This window comes from Hyperolius riggenbachi, chromosome 12 (genome assembly GCF_040937935.1).
Source record: "Hyperolius riggenbachi isolate aHypRig1 chromosome 12, aHypRig1.pri, whole genome shotgun sequence".
NCBI classification, from domain to species: Eukaryota; Metazoa; Chordata; class Amphibia; order Anura; family Hyperoliidae; genus Hyperolius; species Hyperolius riggenbachi.
Window position 1 is genome coordinate 17165970 of NC_090657.1, and position 25129 is coordinate 17191098.

The following is a 25129-nucleotide window of genomic DNA, read 5'->3' on the forward strand; positions in this document are numbered from 1 at the left end:
GATGCCCCTCCTGCCCCCAATGTGACTGGCGGACATGCTGATTGGATGGCACCTCTCCAGGCCCAGACTGGGAGTAAAACAGGCAATAACGTTACAAAGTTGTCGAATCTCTTATTATTATTCTGTTTATTGCATAAATGTGGAGCACCACCAAAGACAAAAGTGGCTACTGATTATCACCATGATAGGTCAACACATGCTCCTCCTCCAGTCTGACCCTTATCTGACCCCATTGGATCAGGGGACAGTTATATCACATGTGTGGTCTCTTCAGAGCTCCTTACCTATGAGTCTTACTACTAGCTATCCAGTGAGTAGCCAAGGCTTTAAAAACACCCTCCATGTCTTCACACATGTTCAGCAAACATTTCTCCAGAAGTATCGGATCTCTTCTAGGCATCCAAACAATGCTATTTGTATGTTTATGGTGTGGTTATTCCATTTTACGGTTTTATTCTTTCAGGAACAAGAATTCAAAGAAAACATCCTAAAAGCACCTCCAAAAAGGTCTCATCCACAAAGGGTGTATTCAGGAAAGCAGATAAGGACACGACAGTGGGCTCCCAGTAGTCACAAGGCCCCAGGCCGCAGTAAGTGTCTCTGTGTGGATGGTCATGGGTGAGGTGTGGCTTTGTTATGGTTGGGCTTCACTGTAGACCTTGACACCAGTGGTTGGACCCTCCTAGGGAGGGCAACCTAAGTGGTCTTCACCAGAGCATCTACAAGGGTAGATAGGCTGCCACACCTGTGGTTTGATTCATTAAATTAATTAATGTAGTAGCGGCCATGCTAGTGATGTATCACAGTCACGCTCACTGTCGTGAGGGACTTACATGTATTGGCCGTTGCTACAGAGAGCATGCTACGCTGCCAGGACCGCACTTAGCATGCGCTCATTCAAATTACCTTGCACTACTTACATTACTAGCGTTGACAGGCCCATTCCTTTTAATGAATCAAGCCCTTAGTGGGCAATGTAATTCTTTGTTGTAAGTGATCACCAGGACCAGGTTTCAAACCCCGGAAATTGCCCCTGTGACTTGGAAGAAAGTAGAATCCATAAAGTGGAAGCCCAAACTTGATGGCATGAAGGTGGTAGTCAGGAATGCGCTAGTGCATTAGGGCAAGCAGTGGGCAGGCATTGTAAGAATCTAGTCAGCAGGGTCAGGGCAGGCAGCAGACAATCAAGGACATGTATCAAGCTACTGGAAGTCAAGACTAGCTGCAGAGGTTACATTGATGTCCTGCTGTATAGTCTCTCTTAGCGGAGTACCATTATGCACGGCCTTTACCTTGTACATTGCTGTGAGTGGATTCTTCTGTCTCTTGCAGTGAAGGTTAAGGAGAACGATTTACTTCCTCTCCTGCTGGAAGAATTCCCAAACCTGCAGATCTCACCTCATGCCTTCAACGCCATGTGGAAAGGGCAGCTCGTCCAGGTGGAGCAACTCGCCAGGTCTTGCCAGGACGACGAGCGGAGCGAGCGCAAGCTACAACGAGAGGTGCGCAGAGGCTGGAAAGAGCCCAAGATCATGTTTTATCCCACTGCCAAGACGGGTGTATCCGTTCTGTTTCATACTCTCCTCCTCTCATCCTGCTTCTCCACTTTGTCATGTGTTTCAAGCTTCACCCACTTTCCCTCTTCTTGCTGGTTGCCATGGGTGACCAGCACAAATGATGCACTATGAATGAGGTTTGTATTCTTGCATGCCCTTCTGTGATAGATTTCATTCAGTAGACTTCAGTGTTCTTGGTTGTAGGGGGAGGGGCTAAAGTAAAAGGGCCGCTGACCATTCCGCTCTATACTTCTGTAGGTGGAGGAGGCGCACAAGAAACACAACCTCTTGACAGACATTATCCAGCGGGAACAAGAACACAACACGCGGCTGGTAAGTACAGAACCCGCCAAGAACTGGCTCTGCTCTATGCTGAGTAAAGCCTGGCACACACCTTCAACTTTAATTGGCCAATCACTGACCAATCTTACCAGCTCCGTGTAGTAGGAGGGTCAACAGATGTTGAACGCTATAAGCAAATTGAGTAGGTAAACTCTCATACTTCATAAAGAACCGGTCAGTGATTGGCCGATCATAATTGAAAGTGTGTGCCAGGCTTTAGGAGCGAGAGCAATCATACTGCAAGTGACAAAGCTCTGACTATTTTCCGTTAGCCCTCAATAGTGATAATGAGCTATCTTACCAGTTAAAGTGGACCTGAAAACAGAGAGAAATACACCCTGGATGTATTTAGAGAGTTTAGCCTGTCTAATACCCCCCTCATCTGTGACTAATCACAAGTTGTAATTTGATATCTCAGCGGTGTCAGCTCAGGAATCTTGGCAGTCCTCAGCAGAACAGCTAGTTTGGAAAAACAGGATGTTAAAGAGACTAACAAAATTTTGAGCCTTATTTCTTCTATCCTATTAAGTTCCTATACCTGTTCTAATGTGGTCTGTCTTACTGCAGACTTTCCTATTTGCACAGTGGCTGTGTTTTCGCTGTATTATGATCTAATCTTCTCTCCTCTGTCGGGCTCAGGCAATCAGGCTGGAATGTGCTGTGCTGCTTGTGATTGGATAGAAGCTATACACACCCTCTCCAGGCCCCCCTGCACACTCTGTATGACTCACACACTGAGCTACTCTCAGCCTATCACTTGCTATGTCTTTTGTTTGTAAACACTGCATAACAATGGCAATTACAAGCCAGGATCACAGCAGGGAGTGGCAGAAACAGCACAGAGGGGCCCAGAAGAACATAATGAATAGAATGCTATGCTTTTTATTGTGAGAATTTTACAGTACAGATTCTCTTTAAACCTATGTCTGCTTCCATGAAAGCAGGAAGTACACATACAGCAGAATTATTGCAGGATTTCTATCAGCTGCAACAAATGTTTTTCTTTCAAAGGTTATAATGCTGTTGCTTATCTTTTAGAGCACAGAGAGGAAATTCAGGTCCACTTTAAGATCTAAACGTCACAAGGAATTTTCAAACATTACTTCAACTTTCTTACCCTGGTTGAATCTGCAGGGACAGCCACATGCACAGCAGGAGCCTCTGTTACTCTTCTTCACACATTTATTAATCCCATGATTGGCAGTAGCCTGAGACATTATGACAGATTGTGCTACTAACAATGCACCAAACTCATACTGAACATGCTTGGGTAACATGTGATATTAATACTTGCGGTTTATAGACCTGAAAAAGGTGGGATTCCTTTTCGTCCAACTAAAGTAGATTCTTCTACAAGACTGTCCTGTCACAAGAGACAGCGGTCAGTTCACAGGATCGGAATTACTAATTATCTGACAGTTCAAGGCTTCCTCACAGCTTGGGTGATAGATACAGCTGCTATATTGTACAGGATGAACTCATATTGCTGCCTGATATACAGACATCAGCCTCATGCCAAACTCTGGACCAGCAGCACAGTACTACTACCCCACCTGTGCCTCATACTAAACTCTGCACCAGCAGCACAGTACCACTACCCCACCTGTGCCTCATACTAAACTCTGCACCAGCAGCACAGTACCACTACCCCACCTGTGCCTCATACTAAACTCTGCACCAGCAGCACAGTACCACTACCCCACCTGTGCCTCATACTAAACTCTGCACCAGCAGCACAGTACCACTACCCCACCTGTGCCTCATACTAAAATCTGCACCAGCAGCACAGTACCACTACCCCACCTGTGCCTCATACTAAACTCTGAACCAGCAGCACAGTACCACTACCCCACCTGTGCCTCATACTAAACTCTGCACCAGCAGCACAGTACCACTACCCCACCTGTGCCTCATACTAAAATCTGCACCAGCAGCACAGTACCACTACCCCCCCTATTCCTCATACTAAACTCTGCACCAGCAGCACAGTACCACTACCCCACCTATTCCTCATACTAAACTCTGCACCAGCAGCACAGTACCACTACCCCACCTGTGCCTCATACTAAACTCTGCACCAGCAGCACAGTACCACTACCCCACCTGTGCCTCATACTAAACTCTGCACCAGCAGCACAGTACCACTACCCCACCTGTGCCTCATACTAAACTCTGCACCAGCAGCACAGTACCACTACCCCACCTGTGCCTCATACTAAACTCTGCACCAGCAGCACAGTACCACTACCCCACCTGTGCCTCATACTAAACTCTGCACCAGCAGCACAGTACCACTACCCCACCTGTGCCTCATACTAAACTCTGCACCAGCAGCACAGTACCACTACCCCACCTGTGCCTCATACTAAACTCTGCACCAGCAGCACAGTACCACTACCCCACCTGTGCCTCATACTAAAATCTGCACCAGCAGCACAGTACCACTACCCCCCCTATTCCTCATACTAAACTCTGCACCAGCAGCACAGTACCACTACCCCACCTATTCCTCATACTAAACTCTGCACCAGCAGCACAGTACCACTACCCCACCTGTGCCTCATACTAAACTCTGCACCAGCAGCACAGTACCACTACCCCACCTGTGCCTCATACTAAACTCTGCACCAGCAGCACAGTACCACTACCCCACCTGTGCCTCATACTAAACTCTGCACCAGCAGCACAGTACCACTACCCCACCTGTGCCTCATACTAAACTCTGCACCAGCAGCACAGTACCGCTACCCCACCTGTGCCTCATACTAAACTCTGCACCAGCAGCACAGTACCACTACCCCACCTGTGCCTCATACTAAACTCTGCACCAGCAGCACAGTACCACTACCCCACCTGTGCCTCATACTAAACTCTGAACCAGCAGCACAGTACCACTGCCCCACCTATGCCTCATAATAAACTCTGCACCAGCAGCACAGTACCACTACCCCACCTGTGCCTCATACTAAACTCTGCACCAGCAGCACAGTACCACTACCCCACCTGTGCCTCATACTAAAATCTGCACCAGCAGCACAGTACCACTACCCCACCTGTGCCTCATACTAAAATCTGCACCAGCAGCACAGTACCACTACCCCCCCTATTCCTCATACTAAACTCTGCACCAGCAGCACAGTACCACTACCCCACCTATTCCTCATACTAAACTCTGCACCAGCAGCACAGTACCACTACCCCACCTGTGCCTCATACTAAACTCTGCACCAGCAGCACAGTACCACTACCCCACCTGTGCCTCATACTAAACTCTGCACCAGCAGCACAGTACCACTACCCCACCTGTGCCTCATACTAAACTCTGCACCAGCAGCACAGTACCACTACCCCACCTGTGCCTCATACTAAACTCTGCACCAGCAGCACAGTACCACTACCCCACCTGTGCCTCATACTAAACTCTGCACCAGCAGCACAGTACCACTACCCCACCTGTGCCTCATACTAAACTCTGCACCAGCAGCACAGTACCACTACCCCACCTGTGCCTCATACTAAACTCTGCACCAGCAGCACAGTACCACTACCCCACCTGTGCCTCATACTAAACTCTGCACCAGCAGCACAGTACCACTACCCCACCTGTGCCTCATACTAAACTCTGCACCAGCAGCACAGTACCACTACCCCACCTGTGCCTCATACTAAACTCTGCACCAGCAGCACAGTACCACTACCCCACCTGTGCCTCATACTAAACTCTGCACCAGCAGCACAGTACCACTACCCCACCTGTGCCTCATACTAAACTCTGAACCAGCAGCACAGTACCACTACCCCACCTGTGCCTCATACTAAACTCTGCACCAGCAGCACAGTACCACTACCCCACCTGTGCCTCATACTAAACTCTGCACCAGCAGCACAGTACCACTACCCCACCTGTGCCTCATACTAAAATCTGCACCAGCAGCACAGTACCACTACCCCACCTGTGCCTCATACTAAACTCTGCACCAGCAGCACAGTACCACTACCCCACCTGTGCCTCATACTAAACTCTGAACCAGCAGCACAGTACCACTGCCGCACCTATGCCTCATAATAAACTCTGCACCAGCAGCACAGTACCACTACCCCACCTGTGCCTCATACTAAACTCTGCACCAGCAGCACAGTACCACTACCCCACCTGTGCCTCATACTAAACTCTGCACCAGCAGCACAGTACCACTACCCCACCTGTGCCTCATACTAAACTCTGCACCAGCAGCACAGTACCACTACCCCACCTGTGCCTCATACTAAACTCTGCACCAGCAGCACAGTACCACTACCCCACCTGTGCCTCATACTAAAATCTGCACCAGCAGCACAGTACCACTACCCCACCTATGCCTCATACTAAACTCTGCACCAGCAGCACAGTACCACTACCCCACCTGTGCCTCATACTAAACTCTGCACCAGCAGCACAGTACCACTACCCCACCTGTGCCTCATACTAAACTCTGCACCAGCAGCACAGTACCACTACCCCACCTGTGCCTCATACTAAACTCTGCACCAGCAGCACAGTACCACTACCCCACCTGTGCCTCATACTAAACTCTGCACCAGCAGCACAGTACCACTACCCCACCTGTGCCTCATACTAAAATCTGCACCAGCAGCACAGTACCACTACCCCACCTATGCTTCATACTAAACTCTGCACCAGCAGCACAGTACCACTACCCCACCTGTGCCTCATACTAAACTCTGCACCAGCAGCACAGTACCACTACCCCACCTGTGCCTCATACTAAAATCTGCACCAGCAGCACAGTACCACTACCCCACCTATGCCTCATACTAAACTCTGCACCAGCAGCACAGTACCACTACCCCACCTGTGCCTCATACTAAACTCTGCACCAGCAGCACAGCACCACTACCCCACCTGTGCCTCATACTAAACTCTGCACCAGCAGCATAGCACCACTACCCCACCTGTGCCTCATACTAAACTCTGCCCCAGCAGCACAGTACCACTACCCCACCTGTGCCTCATACTAAACTCTGCACCAGCAGCACAGTATCACTACCCCACCTGTGCCTCATACTAAACTCTGCACCAGCAGCACAGTACCACTACCCCACCTGTGCCTCATACTAAACTCTGCACCAGCAGCACAGTACCACTACCCCACCTGTGCCTCATACTAAACTCTGCACCAGCAGCACAGTACCACTACCCCACCTGTGCCTCATACTAAAATCTGCACCAGCAGCACAGTACCACTACCCCACCTATGCCTCATACTAAACTCTGCACCAGCAGCACAGTACCACTACCCCACCTGTGCCTCATACTAAACTCTGCACCAGCAGCACAGTACCACTACCCCACCTGTGCCTCATACTAAACTCTGCACCAGCAGCACAGTACCACTACCCTACCTGTGCCTCATACTAAAATCTGCACCAGCAGCACAGTACCACTACCCCACCTGTGCCTCATACTAAAATCTGCACCAGCAGCACAGTACCACTACCCCACCTATGCCTCATACTAAACTCTGCACCAGCAGCACAGTACCACTACCCCACCTGTGCCTCATACTAAACTCTGCACCAGCAGCACAGTACCACTACCCCACCTGTGCCTCATACTAAACTCTGCACCAGCAGCACAGTACCACTACCCCACCTATGCCTCATACTAAACTCTGCACCAGCAGCACAGTACCACTACCCCACCTGTGCCTCATACTAAACTCTGCACCAGCAGCACAGTACCTCTACCCCACCTATGCCTCATACTAAACTCTGCACCAGCAGCACAGTACCTCTACCCCACCTATGCCTCATACTAAAATCTGCACCAGCAGCACAGTACCGCTACCCCACCTGTGCCTCATACTAAAATCTGCACCAGCAGCACAGTACCACTACCCCACCTATGCCTCATACTAAACTCTGCACCAGCAGCACAGTACCACTACCCCACCTGTGCCTCATACTAAACTCTGCACCAGCAGCACAGTACCACTACCCCACCTGTGCCTCATACTAAAATCTGCACCAGCAGCACAGTACCGCTACCCCACCTGTGCCTCATACTAAACTCTGCACCAGCAGCACAGTACCGCTACCCCACCTGTGCCTCATACTAAATTCTGCACCAGCAGCACAGTACCACTACCCCACCTGTGCCTCATACTAAACTCTGCACCAGCAGCACAGTACCACTACCCCACCTGTGCCTCATACTAAACTCTGCACCAGCAGCACAGTACCACTACCCCACCTGTGCCTCATACTAAACTCTGAACCAGCAGCACAGTACCACTACCCCACCTGTGCCTCATACTAAACTCTGCACCAGCAGCACATTACTACAACCGCACCTGTGCCTCATACTAAACTCTGAACCAGCAGCACAGTACCACTACCCCACCTGTGCCTCATACTAAACTCTGCACCAGCAGCACAGTACCGCTACCCCACCTGTGCCTCATACTAAACTCTGCACCAGCAGCACAGTACCGCTACCCCACCTGTGCCTCATACTAAACTCTGCACAAGCAGCACAGTACCACTACCCCACCTGTGCCTCATACTAAACTCTGCACCAGCAGCACATTACTACTACCGCACCTGTGCCTCATACTAAACTCTGAACCAGCAGCACAGTACCACTACCCCACCTGTGCCTCATACTAAACTCTGCACCAGCAGCACAGTACCACTACCCCACCTATGCCTCATACTAAACTCTGCACCAGCAGCACAGTACCACTACCCCACCTGTGCCTCATACTAAACTCTGCACCAGCAGCACAGTACCGCTACCCCACCTGTGCCTCATACTAAACTCTGCACCAGCAGCACAGTACCACTACCCCACCTGTGCCTCATACTAAACTCTGCACCAGCAGCACAGTACCACTACCCCACCTGTGCCTCATACTAAACTCTGCACCAGCAGCACAGTACCACTACCCCACCTATGCCTCATACTAAAATCTGAACCAGCAGCACAGTACCACTACCCCACCTATACCTCATACTAAAATCTGCACCAGCAGCACAGTACCACTACCCCACCTGTGCCTCATACTAAACTCTGAACCAGCAGCACAGTACCACTACCCCACCTGTGCCTCATACTAAAATCTGCACCAGCAGCACAGTACCACTACCCCACCTGTGCCTCATACTAAACTCTGCAACAGCAGCACAGTACCACTACCCCACCTGTGCCTCATACTAAACTCTGCACCAGCAGCACAGTACCACTACCCCACCTGTGCCTCATACTAAAATCTGCACCAGCAGCACAGTACCACTACCCCACCTGTGCCTCATACTAAAATCTGCACCAGCAGCACAGTACCACTACCCCACCTATGCCTCATACTAAAATCTGCACCAGCAGCACAGTACCGCTACCCCACCTGTGCCTCATACTAAACTCTGCACCAGCAGCACAGTACCACTACCCCACCTGTGCCTCATACTAAACTCTGCACCAGCAGCACAGTACCACTACCCCACCTGTGCCTCATACTAAACTCTGCACCAGCAGCACAGTACCACTACCCCACCTGTGCCTCATACTAAACTCTGCACCAGCAGCACAGTACCGCTACCCCACCTGTGCCTCATACTAAACTCTGCACCAGCAGCACAGTACCACTACCCCACCTGTGCCTCATACTAAACTCTGCACCAGCAGCACATTACTACTACCGCACCTGTGCCTCATACTAAACTCTGAACCAGCAGCACAGTACCACTACCCCACCTGTGCCTCATACTAAACTCTGCTCCAGCAGCACAGTACCACTACCCCACCTATGCCTCATACTAAACTCTGCACCAGCAGCACAGTACCACTACCCCACCTATGCCTCATACTAAACTCTGCACCAGCAGCACAGTACCACTACCCCCCCTATTCCTCATACTAAAATCTGCACCAGCAGCACAGTACCGCTACCCCACCTGTGCCTCATACTAAACTCTGCACCAGCAGCACAGCACCACTACCCCACCTGTGCCTCATACTAAACTCTGCACCAGCAGCACAGTACCACTACCCCACCTGTGCCTCATACTAAAATCTGCACCAGCAGCACAGTACCACTACCCCCCCTATTCCTCATACTAAACTCTGCACCAGCAGCACAGTACCACTACCCCACCTATTCCTCATACTAAACTCTGCACCAGCAGCACAGTACCACTACCCCACCTGTGCCTCATACTAAACTCTGCACCAGCAGCACAGTACCACTACCCCACCTGTGCCTCATACTAAACTCTGCACCAGCAGCACAGTACCACTACCCCACCTGTGCCTCATACTAAACTCTGCACCAGCAGCACAGTACCACTACCCCACCTGTGCCTCATACTAAACTCTGCACCAGCAGCACAGTACCACTACCCCACCTGTGCCTCATACTAAACTCTGCACCAGCAGCACAGTACCACTACCCCACCTATGCCTCATACTAAACTCTGCACCAGCAGCACAGTACCACTACCCCACCTGTGCCTCATACTAAAATCTGCACCAGCAGCACAGTACCACTACCCCACCTGTGCCTCATACTAAACTCTGCACCAGCAGCACAGTACCACTACCCCACCTGTGCCTCATACTAAACTCTGCACCAGCAGCACAGTACCACTACCCCACCTATGCCTCATACTAAAATCTGAACCAGCAGCACAGTACCACTACCCCACCTATGCCTCATACTAAAATCTGCACCAGCAGCACAGTACCGCTACCCCACCTGTGCCTCATACTAAACTCTGCACCAGCAGCACAGTACCACTACCCCACCTGTGCCTCATACTAAACTCTGCACCAGCAGCACAGTACCACTACCCCACCTGTGCCTCATACTAAACTCTGCACCAGCAGCACAGTACCACTACCCCACCTGTGCCTCATACTAAACTCTGCACCAGCAGCACAGTACCACTACCCCACCTGTGCCTCATACTAAACTCTGCACCAGCAGCACAGTACCACTACCCCACCTGTGCCTCATACTAAACTCTGCACCAGCAGCACAGTACCACTACCCCACCTGTGCCTCATACTAAACTCTGCACCAGCAGCACAGTACCACTACCCCACCTGTGCCTCATACTAAACTCTGCACCAGCAGCACAGTACCACTACCCCACCTGTGCCTCATACTAAACTCTGCACCAGCAGCACAGTACCACTACCCCACCTATGCCTCATACTAAACTCTGCACCAGCAGCACAGTACCACTACCCCACCTGTGCCTCATACTAAAATCTGCACCAGCAGCACAGTACCACTACCCCACCTGTGCCTCATACTAAACTCTGCACCAGCAGCACAGTACCACTACCCCACCTGTGCCTCATACTAAACTCTGCACCAGCAGCACAGTACCACTACCCCACCTATGCCTCATACTAAAATCTGAACCAGCAGCACAGTACCACTACCCCACCTATGCCTCATACTAAAATCTGCACCAGCAGCACAGTACCGCTACCCCACCTGTGCCTCATACTAAACTCTGCACCAGCAGCACAGTACCACTACCCCACCTGTGCCTCATACTAAACTCTGCACCAGCAGCACAGTACCACTACCCCACCTGTGCCTCATACTAAACTCTGCACCAGCAGCACAGTACCACTACCCCACCTGTGCCTCATACTAAACTCTGCACCAGCAGCACAGTACCACTACCCCACCTGTGCCTCATACTAAACTCTGCACCAGCAGCACAGTACCACTACCCCACCTGTGCCTCATACTAAACTCTGCACCAGCAGCACAGTACCACTACCCCACCTATGCCTCATACTAAACTCTGCACCAGCAGCACAGTACCACTACCCCACCTGTGCCTCATACTAAAATCTGCACCAGCAGCACAGTACCACTACCCCACCTGTGCCTCATACTAAACTCTGCACCAGCAGCACAGTACCACTACCCCACCTGTGCCTCATACTAAACTCTGCACCAGCAGCACAGTACCACTACCCCACCTATGCCTCATACTAAAATCTGAACCAGCAGCACAGTACCACTACCCCACCTATGCCTCATACTAAAATCTGCACCAGCAGCACAGTACCGCTACCCCACCTGTGCCTCATACTAAACTCTGCACCAGCAGCACAGTACCACTACCCCACCTGTGCCTCATACTAAACTCTGCACCAGCAGCACAGTACCACTACCCCACCTGTGCCTCATACTAAACTCTGCACCAGCAGCACAGTACAACTACCCCACTGGTTCTCTTACACTGAACTCTACACCAGAGCCACAGTACTACTACCCCACTTGTGCCTCATACCAAACTTTGCCCTAGATGCTCAGTACAACTACCCCACCGCACCTCATAGCAAACTCTGCACCAGCTACACTTTACAACTATCCCACCTGCACCTCAGTTTATCTCCTTTTCAAACTGATACCAGATACACACCATTTATACTGAGACCAGTATTCTCCCAACAATAGAGACAACTATATCTGGAAAGGGCTGAGACTTCACTTACACAAGTGTCCATGCAGGAATTCAGAAACCGGTGTAAATAGAAGCAAGACATGTGACCACTACACCACCACAGTGACCAGTACTGTACAGAAATAGAAAAAATAAAATCACGCTTGCAGTAAGTTTTCAAAATTGCACCATTTCAATCACATATGTTGGGAAGGGTGCCATTGAAATGCACTGGTCACACCTCCACTGGGGAAATCAAACCAAGAGTCACGTACAAAAACACATACTGAGCCCAGAGCCCAAGCATTGTATGGCCTAGCACTGATCCCTGAATGTCAGTGCTGTACCAGCTAGCATCAGCAAGGCACATGAGTGTTTCCTATGACTAATCAGTCCATTTCCACCACATCACAGAAAGATTTCAAGGACCGGATCCGCCTGCAGAAATCTGCCCAGAATAAGATGAAGGAAAACCGCCAGCAGGTGGCGCGAGCCAAGAAATACTATGAAGACTACCACGTCCAGCTTCGGGCCAAGCTGCTGAGGGCCAGAACGCGGGAGGAACGGGTATGTACAACAGTGTCACAGCATAGAGAACACTGCCTGAGACCTCACTGTGCGATTAACTGGGGGCCAGAACATGGGAGGAGCGGGTATGTACAACAGTGTCACAGCTGCATGGAACACTGCCTGAGTCCTCACTGTGTGATTAGCTGGGGGCCAGAACGCGGGAGGAGCGGGTATGTACAACAGTGTCACAGCATAGAGAACACTGCCTGAGACCTCACTGTGTGACTAGCTGGGGGCCAGAACTCGGGAGGAGCGGGTATGTACAACAGTGTCACAGCATAGAGAACACTGCCTGAGACCTCACTGTGCGATAAGCTGGGGGCCAGAACTCGGGAGGAGCGGGTATGTACAACAGTGTCACAGCACAGAGAACACTGTCTGAGATGTCACTGTGTGATCAGCTGGGGGCCAGAACTCAGGAGGAGCGGGTATGTACAACAGTGTCACAGCATAGAGAACACTGCCTGAGACTTCACTGTGCGATTAGCTGGGGGCCAGAACTCAGGAGGAGCGGGTATGTACAACAGTGTCACAGAAGGAAAGAACACTGCCTGACACCTCACTGTGTGATTAGCTGGGGGCCAGAACTCGGGAAGAGCGGGTATGTACAGCAGTGCCACAGCATAGACAACACTGCCTGAGACGTCACTGTGTGATTAGCTGGGGGCCAGAACGCGGGAGGAGCGGGTATGTACAACAGTGTCACAGCATAGAGAACACTGCCTGACACCTCACTGTGTGATTAGCTGGGGGCCTGAACTCTGGAAGAGCGGGTATGTACAACAGTGCCACAGCATAGAGAACACTGCCTGAGACGTCACTGTGTGATTAGCTGGGGGCCAGAACGCGGGAGGAGCGGGTATGTACAACAGTGTCACAGCGGCATGGAACACTGCCTGAGACGTCACTGTGGGATTAGTTGGAGGCCAGAACTTGGGAGGAGCAGGTATGTACAACAGTGTCAGAGCATAGAGAACACTGCCTGAGACGTCACTGTGGGATTAGTTGGGGGCCAGAACTTGGGAGGAGCGGGTATGTACAACAGTGTCACAGCATAGAGAACACTGCCTGAGACGTCACTGTGTGACTAGCCTGGGGCCAGAACTCGGGAGGAGCGGGTATGTACAACAGTGTCACAGCGGGAGAGAACACTGCCTGAGATGTCACTGTGTGATTAGCTGGGGGCCAGAACTCGGGAAGAGCGGGTATGTACAACAGTGTCACAGCATAGAGAACACTGCCTGAGATGTCACTGTGTGATCAGCTCGGGGCCAGAACGCGGGAGGAGCGGGTATGTACAACAGTGTCACAGCATAGAGAACACTGCCTGAGACCTCACGGTGTGATTAGCTGGGGGCCAGAACTCAGGTAGAGCAGGTATGTACAACAGTGTCACAGCATAGAGAACACTGCCTGAGACCTCACTGTGTGATTAGCTGGGGGCCAGAACTCGGGAAGAGCGGGTATGTACAACAGTGTCACAGCATAGAGAACACTGCCTGAGACCTCACGGTGTGATTAGCTGGGGGCCAGAACTCGGGAGGAGCGGGTATGTACAACAGTGTCACAGCGGCATGGAGCACTGCCTGAGATGTCACTGTGTGATTAGTTGGGGGCCAGAACTCGGGAGGAGCGGGTATGTACAACAGCGTCACAGCAGGAGAGAACACTGCCTGAGACCTCACTGTGGAACTAGCTGGGGGCCAGAACTCGGGAGGAGCAGGTATGTACAACAGTGTCACAGCGGGAGAGGATACTGCCTGAGACGTCACTGTGTGATTAGCTAGGGGCCAAAACTCGGGAAGAGCGGTTATGTACAACAGTGTCACAGCGGCATGGAACACTGCCTGAGACATCACTGTGTGATTAGCTGGGGGCCAAAACTCGGGAAGAGCGGGTATGTACAACAGTGTCACAGCGGCATGGAACACTGCCTGAGACGTCAGTGTGGAACTAGCTCGGGGCCAGAACTCGGGAGGAGCGGGTATGTACAACAGTGTCACAGCATAGAGAACACTGCCTGAGACCTCACTGTGCGATTAGCTGGGGGCCAGAACTCGAGAGGAGCAGGTAGGTACAACAGTGTCACAGCAGGAGAGAACACTGCCTGACACCTCACGGTGTGACTAAATGGGGGCCAGAACTCTGGAGGAGAAGGTATGAACAACAGTGTCACAGTAGGAGAGAACACTGTCTGAGACCTCACTGTGTGATTAGCTGGGGGCCAGAACTCGGGAGGAGCGGGTGTGTACAACAGTGTCACAGCGGGAGAGAACACTGCCTGAGACCTCACTGTGTGATTAGCTGGGGGCCAGAACTCTGGAGGAGCGGGTGTGTACAACAGTGTCACAGCAGGAGAGAACACTGCCTGAGACGTCAGTGTGGAACTAGCTGGGGGCCAGAACGCGGGAGGAGCGGGTATGTACAACAGTGTCACAGCATAGAGAACACTGACTGAAACCTCACTGTGTGATTAGCTGGGGGCCAGAACTCGGGAGGAGCGGGTATGTACAACAGTGTCACAGCTGCATGGAACACTGCCTGAGACCTTACTGTGTGATTAGCTGGGGGCCAGAACTCTGGAGGAGAAGGTATGTACAACAGTGTCACAGCGGGAGAGAACACTGCCTGAGACCTCACGGTGTGACTAGGTGGGGGCCAGAACTCTGGAGGAGAAGGTATGAACAACAGTGTCACAGCGGGAGAGAACACTGCCTGAGACGTCAGCGTGGAACTAGCTGGGGGCCAGAACGCGGGAGGAGCGGGTATGTACAACAGTGTCACAGCATAGAGAACACTGACTGAAACCTCACTGTGTGATTAGCAGGGGGCCAGAACTCTGGAGGAGAAGGTATGTACAACAGTGTCACAGCGGGAGAGAACACTGCCTGAGACCTCACTGTGCTATTAGCTGGGGGCCTGAACTTGAGAGGAGCAGGTAGGTACAACAGTGTCACAGCGAGAGAGAACACTGCCTGACACCTCACGGTGTGACTAGGTGGGGGCCAGAACTCTAGAGGAGAAGGTATGAACAACAGTGTCACAGCGGGAGAGAACACTGTCTGAGACCTCACTGTGTGATTAGCTGGGGGCCAGAACTCGGGAAGAGCTGCTATGTACAACAGTGTCACAGCATAGAGAACACTGCCTGAGACGTCACTGTGTGATTAGCTGGGGGCCAGAACTCGGGAAGAGCTGGTATGTACAACAGTGTCACAGCATAGAGAACACTGCCTGAGACGTCAGTGTGATTAGCTCGGGGCCAGAACTTGGGAGGAGCGGGTATGTACAACAGTGTCACAGCGGGAGAGAATACTGCCTGAGACCTCACTGTGTGATCAGCTGGGGACCTGAACTCAGGAAGAGCGGGTATGTACAATAGTTTCATAGCGGGAGAGAACACTGCCTGAGACCTCACTGTGCAACTAGCTGGGTGCCAGAACTCGGGAGGAGCAGGTATGTACAACAATGTCACAGCGGTAGAGAACACTGCCTGAGACGTCACTGCGTGATTAGCTGGGGGCCAAAACTCGGGAAGAGCGGATATGTACAACAGTACATCCACCTTTTGCGCAATTTTCGATTTGGTAGCGCACCCAGGCTATGCATATACATAGCTTAGGATTTAGTTAGTGTTAGGCCCCTCCCATGGAGGATTGACTTCTTCGCAGTGGGAGGGACGAGTACTTAATAGGTTGCATGCAAGCTGTTACAGGAAACCAACATCCTCCAGTGGTAGACAGGTCATGTGTATGCTCGGTGTGTATTCGATCCCACAAGTGGGGCTTGCACTCTTTTGCAGGTAGGCACTAGTCTGTCTTTAAGTAGCGCTGCTCATTCCCTTGCCATGTACAACAGTGTCACAGCATAGAGAACACTATATTGTGTGTCACACAATATTTGGAAATACAGCCGGTCCGCTACATACACACACGTTCCGTTCCAGGAGATTGTAAGTTGACTTTGATTGTAACTTGAGTCCTGTGTTAAACGTGGATGAACAATTTACCGTATATTCCGGCATATAAGACGACCCCCCAACTTGTCCAGTTAAAATGTAGTTTGGGATACCCCTCTTTCAACGCACACCAAATTAAAAAACATCATATAGTGGTGCTGTGTATGAACAGATACTGGTGCTGTACTGTATGTGGTACCCAGTGTATTGTATTGGTTGGATTGGTCAACTCTCCCTAAGTGGACTGGTCAGCTCTCCTTGTCTACCTGTTTATCAGAGCGGTATGGAAGAATAGATTGCGTAGTGTCCATAAACCATGCCTCTTTCACCCGTTTGGCCCACCCTTGTATCCTATTTACCTCCTTCTCTGCCTCTCAGATCTCGCTCATGTGCGCCTGCACCGCTTTACTACAGTCCTCAGCAGCGAGATCTGAGAGGCAGTAACAGGATAAGGCATATCTCCTGGCATCAATGACATCCGGCGTATACGACGACCCCTGACTTTTCAGATGATTTTCAAGGGTTAAAAAGTCTTATACGCCAGAATATACAGTACTTTCGGTCAACTCTGGAATTCGGTTTTTGATATCCTATATAATTACCCTGTCACAGCGTCCGTGCGTTGTGCCTGGCGGACTGACTTCTGGCAGGGAGGACGACGAGCGCAGGGGGGGCGGCCGTGTGAGATGGTTGTGCGCACGGGTCATACCGCGTGCGCATTGCGTGGGATGGGGGAGTCGCGGCCAAGGCCTAGCGTCTGTTTTTTAACTAGCGGGCCTTTTACCTAGTATAGTATAAGCAATGTGTTTTGGTTGTTTTCAATGTGCTTTTAGGCCTTGCTTACATCATAAATCAAGCGCTTTCGATTTTTAAAATCGCCTTTCCCTGTAATGTATAAACCACTTTTGCAAAGAGATTTTTTTTTACTTCCTAACGTCAATCAGGAAGTGAACTCTTGTACCCGGAAATGAATAAATACAATGTATTTATTCATAGAAGCGCTCAGGAAATCGCTATACAAAGCTGTTTTGCAAGTGCTTTGTGATTTCCCTATACCCTCCATTATAGGAAAATCACCCACAAAATGGTGCAGGCAGCGCTTTGGTGAGCGGATCGGAATCGAACCGCTCAGATGTGAACTCATAGGGAATCCTTGTACAAGCGCTTTTAGGGCAATGTTGAAAATCGCCAGCGCTTAAACCCGGAAGCGCCCAAGTGTGAACACGCCCTTATTGTGGTTTAGGGCTAGTTTTTCACACTGCAGGAAAAAATGCAGCGTTTTCCAGAACACAGGAAAATGCAAACTGGGACAGTGAACTCATCCTATGTTATGGGATGCATTCACACTGTCAAACGAATCGTGCGCTGGCCAGCTAATGCAAAGCCCCAACCTGCTGGAGGCCTATGGGAATGGACAGTGTCTCTTCCCGCTAGGCTGATCACTGCATGCTGAACACCGACTCACCTGACCAGTGAATTAGGTTCTGCTGGCACCTGGCGTACAGTGTATAGCAGATCAGAGCCCAGCAGAAGCATTGGGCACCGCATTGGTCTGCAAAAACCAATGGGAATCCTGCTACTCATTGGTTCATGGTGGACCAATGAGAATCCTCCCAGTTGCTATGTACGACTGTTGATTTCTTACAATCCAACAGGGAGCCCCAAAATGGCAGGTATGTGAACAACGCCGGCGTTTCTGCATTTGTTGCGTTCACAGTGCAGTGAGACCCCGCCTTAAACTACCTTATCAATAAATATGCAATAAAATCAGCATTGAATATTTTGCACATGAAGACTTTGTATCTCTGGAAAGTAACTTGAGTTGTTTGTAAATAGGGGAGTCTGTATTCCCAATTTAACATGCAGATTCTCTTCCAGATCTTCAAAAACCTGTATGAGGAGGGCCTGGAGCTGCAGAAGCGGCGGCTGCGCGAGATGCGGCAATACACAAAAGAGCAGCGGGAGGAGCAGAGGAAGCGGCACAAGGATGAGCTGGAGTCCATGGAAAACTACTATAAAGATCAGGTCAGTCCATGCATCCCATAACACAATCAGCTCTGAAGTCCTCTTCCCCACATTCGCATTCAGCAAAGTGATGCAGCGCAACACACAGAGAATAGAGTGCACCGATGTCCCCATCCATTCACCACAGAATCACAATGCATGGTTGCCAACAGATTCCCACAAAAGCATTGCGATTCCCATTCACTGTAACAAATGAGTGGTCACAACAGCACCAGGAAGAACCGCATAGAAGCATTTCCTGCAGTGTGAATGTGGGGGAGGAGCCTTAGCTCATGTAGTGCGCAGTAATCTGACTGTTCTGTTTGTCGCCGACAGTTCTCCATGCTGGCAGAAGCCGTGACCCAGGAAAGGCAGGAAATCCAAACCCGGGAGAAGGCGCAGTCCAAGGTAAGCAGGAAGGCCAAGCACACTCCCCTCTGGGGGCCGGCCGCTACGGGGTGCAGTGAGACTCACAAAGCTGGAATAGTCTGGAACCACAAGTGGCAAATTCAAGTGAACCAGTCAGGGGCGTAACTAGGCCCCACTGCAGAATTTCAGAGCGGGCACCCCACCTCCCTGGGGCCCGCTCGGGGCCATTTTGTGGGGGCTGGAGGGGTGGCAACATGAGGGGAAAGACTTGGCCACAGTCGACGGGGAGAGGGGAAGTCCCCCCCCCCTCTCCCTCACCTCGGGGCTCCCCCCTCTGCGCTCCCCTCCAGCTTAAGTTACAGTGTGGGCAGCGGCAGGCAGATACATACCTTCCGTGCGTTCCACCGCATACTCTTCACTCTAGCGTCACGTCACTTCCGGAAGTGACAACAGACGCTAGAGAGGGGAGTATGCGGTAGAATGCACGGAAGGTATGTATCTGCCTGCCGCTGCCCGCACTGTAACTTAAGCTGAAGGGTAGCGCAGAGTCAGGGGGGGTAGCGCAGAGTCGGGGAGCCTCGAGTTGAGGGAGAGGGGGGAACTTCCCTCTCCCTGCTGACTGTGGCCACGGCTTTCCCCTGTGGCCACGGCTTTCCTGTTAAAATGCATTTACAATAAAGTGGCTCTTAGCAAAATGTACCCCCCAAAGAAAGCCTTATTGGTGGCGGAAAAACAAGATATAGATCAGTTCATTGTGATAAGTAGTGTTAAAGTTATAGGCTAATGAATGGGAGGTGAAAATTGCTTGGATCCATAAAGTGAAACCGACTGAAGGCTTAAGTGGTTAAAGAGAACCCGAGGTGGCTTTGAAAAATCCTATTAGGACACAGACACATTCTGCATACAATGCCCAGCATCTGTGTCCGTACTGTGTCCCCCCAGTCTCCTCCGTGCTCTGCTGTCCCCCATAAAATAAAACCCACTAGGCTAGCGACACGCAGATTGTCACTAGCCGGCTGTTTACTGAAGGCTGTCTATCACCGTCGCTCCCCTGCCTCCTCTATAGCGCGGTTCCCCACCTCCATAAGCAGATTGGAAGCTTACGGAGGCTGGGAGGGAAGGGACACAGGCGGGGAGCCACGCTTTACAGGAGGCGGGGGAGCCGCGGTGACAGACAACCTTAAAGGACACCTGAAGTGACATGTGACATGATGAGATAGACATGGGTATGTACAGTGCCTATCACACAAACAACTAGGCTGTGTTCCTTTTTTCTTTCTCTGTCTGAAAGAGTTAAATATCAGGTATGCAAGTGGCTGACTCAGTCCTGACTCAGACAGGAAGTGACTACAGTGTGACCCTCACTGATAAGAAATTCCAACTATAGGCCCATACACACGTCGGATTTTCGTGAACGACGGGTCGTTTGAACGTTCAGTCGTTCGCCCGCTAAATATGGCGTGTGTACAGACTGTCGTTCGCGTGATAAGACTAAGTTTGAGCGATTCGCCGGGCGTTCAAACGACCCGTCGTTCACGAAAATCCGACGTGTGTATGGGCCTTTAGAAACACTTTCCTAGCAGAAAAATGGCTTCTGAGAGCAAGAAAGAGATGAAAAGGGGAATTTCCTATCAGTAAGGGTCACACTGTAGTCACTTCCTGTCTGAGTCAGGACTGAGTCAGCCACTTACATACCTGATATTTAACTCATTCAGGCAGAGAAAGAAAAAAAGAAACACCATAATTATTTGTGTGCTAGGCACTGTACATACACATGTCTATCTCATCATGTCACCTTGGGTATCCTTTAAAGGAGAACTGAAGTAAGAGGTATACGGAGGCCGCCATATTTATTTCCTTTTAATCAATACCAGTTGCCTGGCAGCCCTGCTGGTCTATTTCTCTGCAGTAGTATCTGAACAACTCCAGAAACAAGCATGCAGCTAGTCTTGTCAGATCTGACTTTGAAGTCTGAAACGCCTGATCTGCTGCATGCTTGTTCAGGGGCTATGGCTAATAGTATTAGAGGCAGATGATCAGCAGGGCTGCCAGGCAACTGGTATTGCTTAAAAGGAAATAAACCTGGCAGCCTCCATATACCTCTCTTCAGTTCCCCTTTAAGTAAACAGCCGGCTAGCGACAATCTGCGTGTCGTTAGCCTGGTGTTTTTTTTTATGGGGACAGCAGAGCAATGAGGGGACACTGTACGGACACAGAGGCTGGGCATTGCATGCAGAATGTGCCTCTGTGTCCTAATAGGATTTTTTCAAACCCACCTCAGGTTCTCTTTAACAAACGGTTTCCTTACTCTGATGACACTTCTCTGACACAGCTGTCCTTGGTAGGTTTTGGGGCTCCATATTAATGGAGTGCTTGGGACCCCATGTTAAACTTGCACCGGGGCCCCAAGCTGCTTAGTTATGCCACTGACTCCATGTACCATGCGTTGAGATCCCAAAGTCATGATTGAGGCATACGGACGTGTTTCTTCCTGGAAAGCGATAAGTGTTACCGCTACTATAATAACGGCCAGGGGCGTAGCAATAGGGGGTGCAGAGGTAGCGACCGCATCGGGGCCCTTGGGCCAGAGGGGCCCCGAAGGGTCCACCATCTATCACAGTATTAGCTCTCTATTGGTCCTGTGCTGGTAATAATCACTTCTATAGATGCTTTGAATAGTAGTAATCCTTAACACACTGTTCCCCATCCCCTTCTTGCACTTCTGACACTGGGGTTGTCCTTGGCAGGTTTTGGTGCGCCGTATCAATTGTTATGTATAGAGTGCTTGGGGGGGCCCCATGTAAAACTTGCACCGGGGCCCACAGCTCTTTAGCTACGCCACTGATACCGGCTTGTACATTGCAGAACTTACACAAGATAAAGCGGGAGCTCCGCACAAAGATGGAGAAGGAGATCCAGGAGCTGCAGGAGATGATCATCAGAACGGACGAGGACGCCTTCTTCCGAGAGCTGGAAGCAGAGCGCCTGAAGAGAAGACTACAGATGGCCTCCTTTCAGTACAGCAAGAGCCATGGCCTGTAATGTGGCCAAACCACCACAAGAGGGCGACAGCTGGGAGAATAACTGCTGCTTGTGATCTAGAAATAATTAACCCTTGCACTGACCTGTGGAAGGGGGTCAACTGCTGCTGCTGCATCACAACACTCACCAATACTGTACAGAGCCGCCCCCACTGTGCCACATGATTGGGTATTACCTCCCCCTTCCCCTCTCCAGTGTGCCTTACTTCCTTCTCACCACAATGCTACGTTTTTACCACGTCTCTAATTCTAATTTTTATTTATTAGGGCAATAACTTATTTGTTTTATTTTTTTAATCAATTAAAATCTTTTTATCATGAAAGTGAATTGTAGAATGTGATTATCTGATGCAAGCAGAGCTGCTACAATCTGCGGGGCTTTACTGCACCGACCGATCTCTAATAACCGCCAGACCGATAATCAGCCCTGTGAGACGAGCTTCTGCAAACATGATTTAGAAGCTGTCCATACATTATACAATTGTGATTGTACAATCATACCACGTCTATAGCACTCAGCAGATTGGGTAGGTTAGCTGTCACACTACGTTGGGGGGGATGTTGGACAAGATTGTATGGGGAGTTTAACTCCTACCTCATACACATTCGTAGCTCAGAGAACTTGTCACTGAAAGAGTCCAAACTAGACACACAGATCCCTACACAACACAGCTTTCCCCACTGTTATTTTAGCATTAGCTCCACCTCCAGCCCGAACACCGTGAATCCAGCGCAGCCGGCGCCACCATAGGCCGTAATTTGCATTACAGCTATAGCTGCGCACGGCGAGCAACTTCGCCACCGTCAGAAGACTGAGCTGAAGTTATTTTCAAAACACAATAATAATCATTTCATTCTCCACCATCCATGGCGGCCTGGATGGGGAATAGTATTTAACACGGCCGGGAACCTGTGCAGCAGCAGGATCAGTCATATACCGGCTGTATCCTGCGCCCAAGTCTCCCGCGCCGATTCCTCTCTTACTCCCTCCAGCCACCTAACAGCTAAATGACAGGGTTTCAGTGAGGAGCACAGGCTCGCTGCACTAACTCGATTGAGAAATTGGTTCCAGGTCGTGTAAATCGAGCTTGAGCCAAGCTGTACAGACATGACCCTTGCTCTTTGGCAATACTGGTTGTTCAGGTGTTGGGATATTACATTAAAAGGAGCCTGAAGTAATATGTAAATGACACTGTAATAAGCTATATACTCCAATGTTCCTTACAGTGAAGTCTCCACATCTTAATATTACCCTAAAGTGGGATTTGAAATAAAGAAATGACATAACAGTAGAGGGAAGACTCCTCCTGGTGCCCACCAAGCCAGCGCTGGATCCCACTAAGCATATTCGTCACGAGCTTGTTAGATATGGTCTTGGGACCATGTTCCTGTCTGAGAGTGACTGTACTGTGCCTGTGCAAATACAATCCACGCATTCCCAGAAGCCTAAAGCCACTTTTACCTCCAGAGACCCAAATAAAGAAAAAAAAACTTCAAAACATTTTTTTTCAACCTTTCACATGTTGTTATAGAAGGCTTATGATGCCTAAATCAGTGGGTTTTTTTTGACATTTTAGTAACTTTTGAGGAGGATGTTGTAAAATTGCAACGCTGGGCTTGTAGAGTAGCAGAATTTCAATAGTATCACTCACACTCTGAACACATGTAAGGAACAATTAAAAGTTATTTTTGTACTTTACAGTATAGTTTATGTATATACACAATAACAATAGTATAATACAGAAAAATATTTTTTATTAGCAATTTAATACAAAAAATGAGCATCATAAAAAAAACAAACAAAAAAAACAAAACACTGGATCCAGACTATGGCCTCGATTCATCAAGTGTTACCGAATGCTTCAGAGCGTTCGGTAATTTAGCACAAGCATATAGCGGAAGTTAGTATTCATGAATGACATTGCATGTCAATATCGTGTGTGCGGTAAATTTTTCGAAATTAGTATTCAAGAAGCAGAAAGGTGTCATGTCAGGGCGGTAAATTCCAAGTGCAATATCGCCTGCACTGTCCTGTCGTTATTTATGTTTCTGCTGCTGGTGTATGTAACAGGAGCCTGAACGGAGTAAAATTATTTAAAATAAACACGACGTAGCTGCAACTGAATATTACATACTAACCTCACTGTCAGTTTCTCTCACAAACTTACCATTTTCTTCTTACAGTGATCCCTTCCAGTTCTGACAAGATTGTCAGAACTGAAATATACCAGTTGCTGTCCCCAGGTTTGCTTGAAGGTTCTATAGTCCCAGAGATTATAGTATATACCCGAGTTTAAAAGCCGTTTTTGTGAACTTACCTATTGGTCAGTGATGACATCAATCAAATCAAAGGTCCAACAGAAATACTGGAAAAGTAAAAATTGGCAACAGCTGTAATTCTTATCCTCTCATCTCTGGACACATCAATAATTCACTGAAGTCATCCTCTTCATTATTTATTGTGCTATATCATCACACACTCAAGTTTACCTCAGAGAAATATGATTGGGTAAAGCTGAATTCACCTCTCCTGTCCAGTCGCATGAAGGATGGACTTATCAATAGTCCCAGGGTGTGCTGAAACTTGTAGAACAGCATCCAGTGATTATTGTGTCTCCAGAAGAAGGAACCACCAAGTCTGGACAGCAGAGCTCACTTTGCTTATAAACAACTGATTAGATGATGAGAAAGAGTACCGCTCCAGTCATATTGTGTCTCAACTAAGGGCTCATACACACATCAGACCATAGTCTTTGGAAAACGAAAGATCACAGACCAATTTTACCCCCTTCCATGTAGTATGAGAGCCATACCTACAC

General features: G+C 49.8%; 1 protein-coding gene across 2 annotated transcripts in view; it reads left to right on the forward strand.

Annotated features, from left to right (window-relative positions):
* Nucleotides 1-22633, forward strand: part of CEP95 (centrosomal protein 95) — an 88352-nt gene extending 65719 nt beyond the window's left edge. For both annotated transcript variants that reach the window (XM_068262241.1, XM_068262242.1), the window contains exons 14-20: nt 464-590; nt 1333-1502; nt 1815-1889; nt 12783-12935; nt 18775-18921; nt 19237-19308; nt 22135-22633. In XM_068262241.1, coding sequence (XP_068118342.1) covers nt 464-590; nt 1333-1502; nt 1815-1889; nt 12783-12935; nt 18775-18921; nt 19237-19308; nt 22135-22311 — 921 coding nt within the window. In that variant the 3' untranslated portion in view covers nt 22312-22633. The remainder of the gene's footprint in view (nt 1-463; nt 591-1332; nt 1503-1814; nt 1890-12782; nt 12936-18774; nt 18922-19236; nt 19309-22134) is intronic.
* The last annotated feature ends 2496 nt before the right edge of the window (nt 22634-25129 follow it).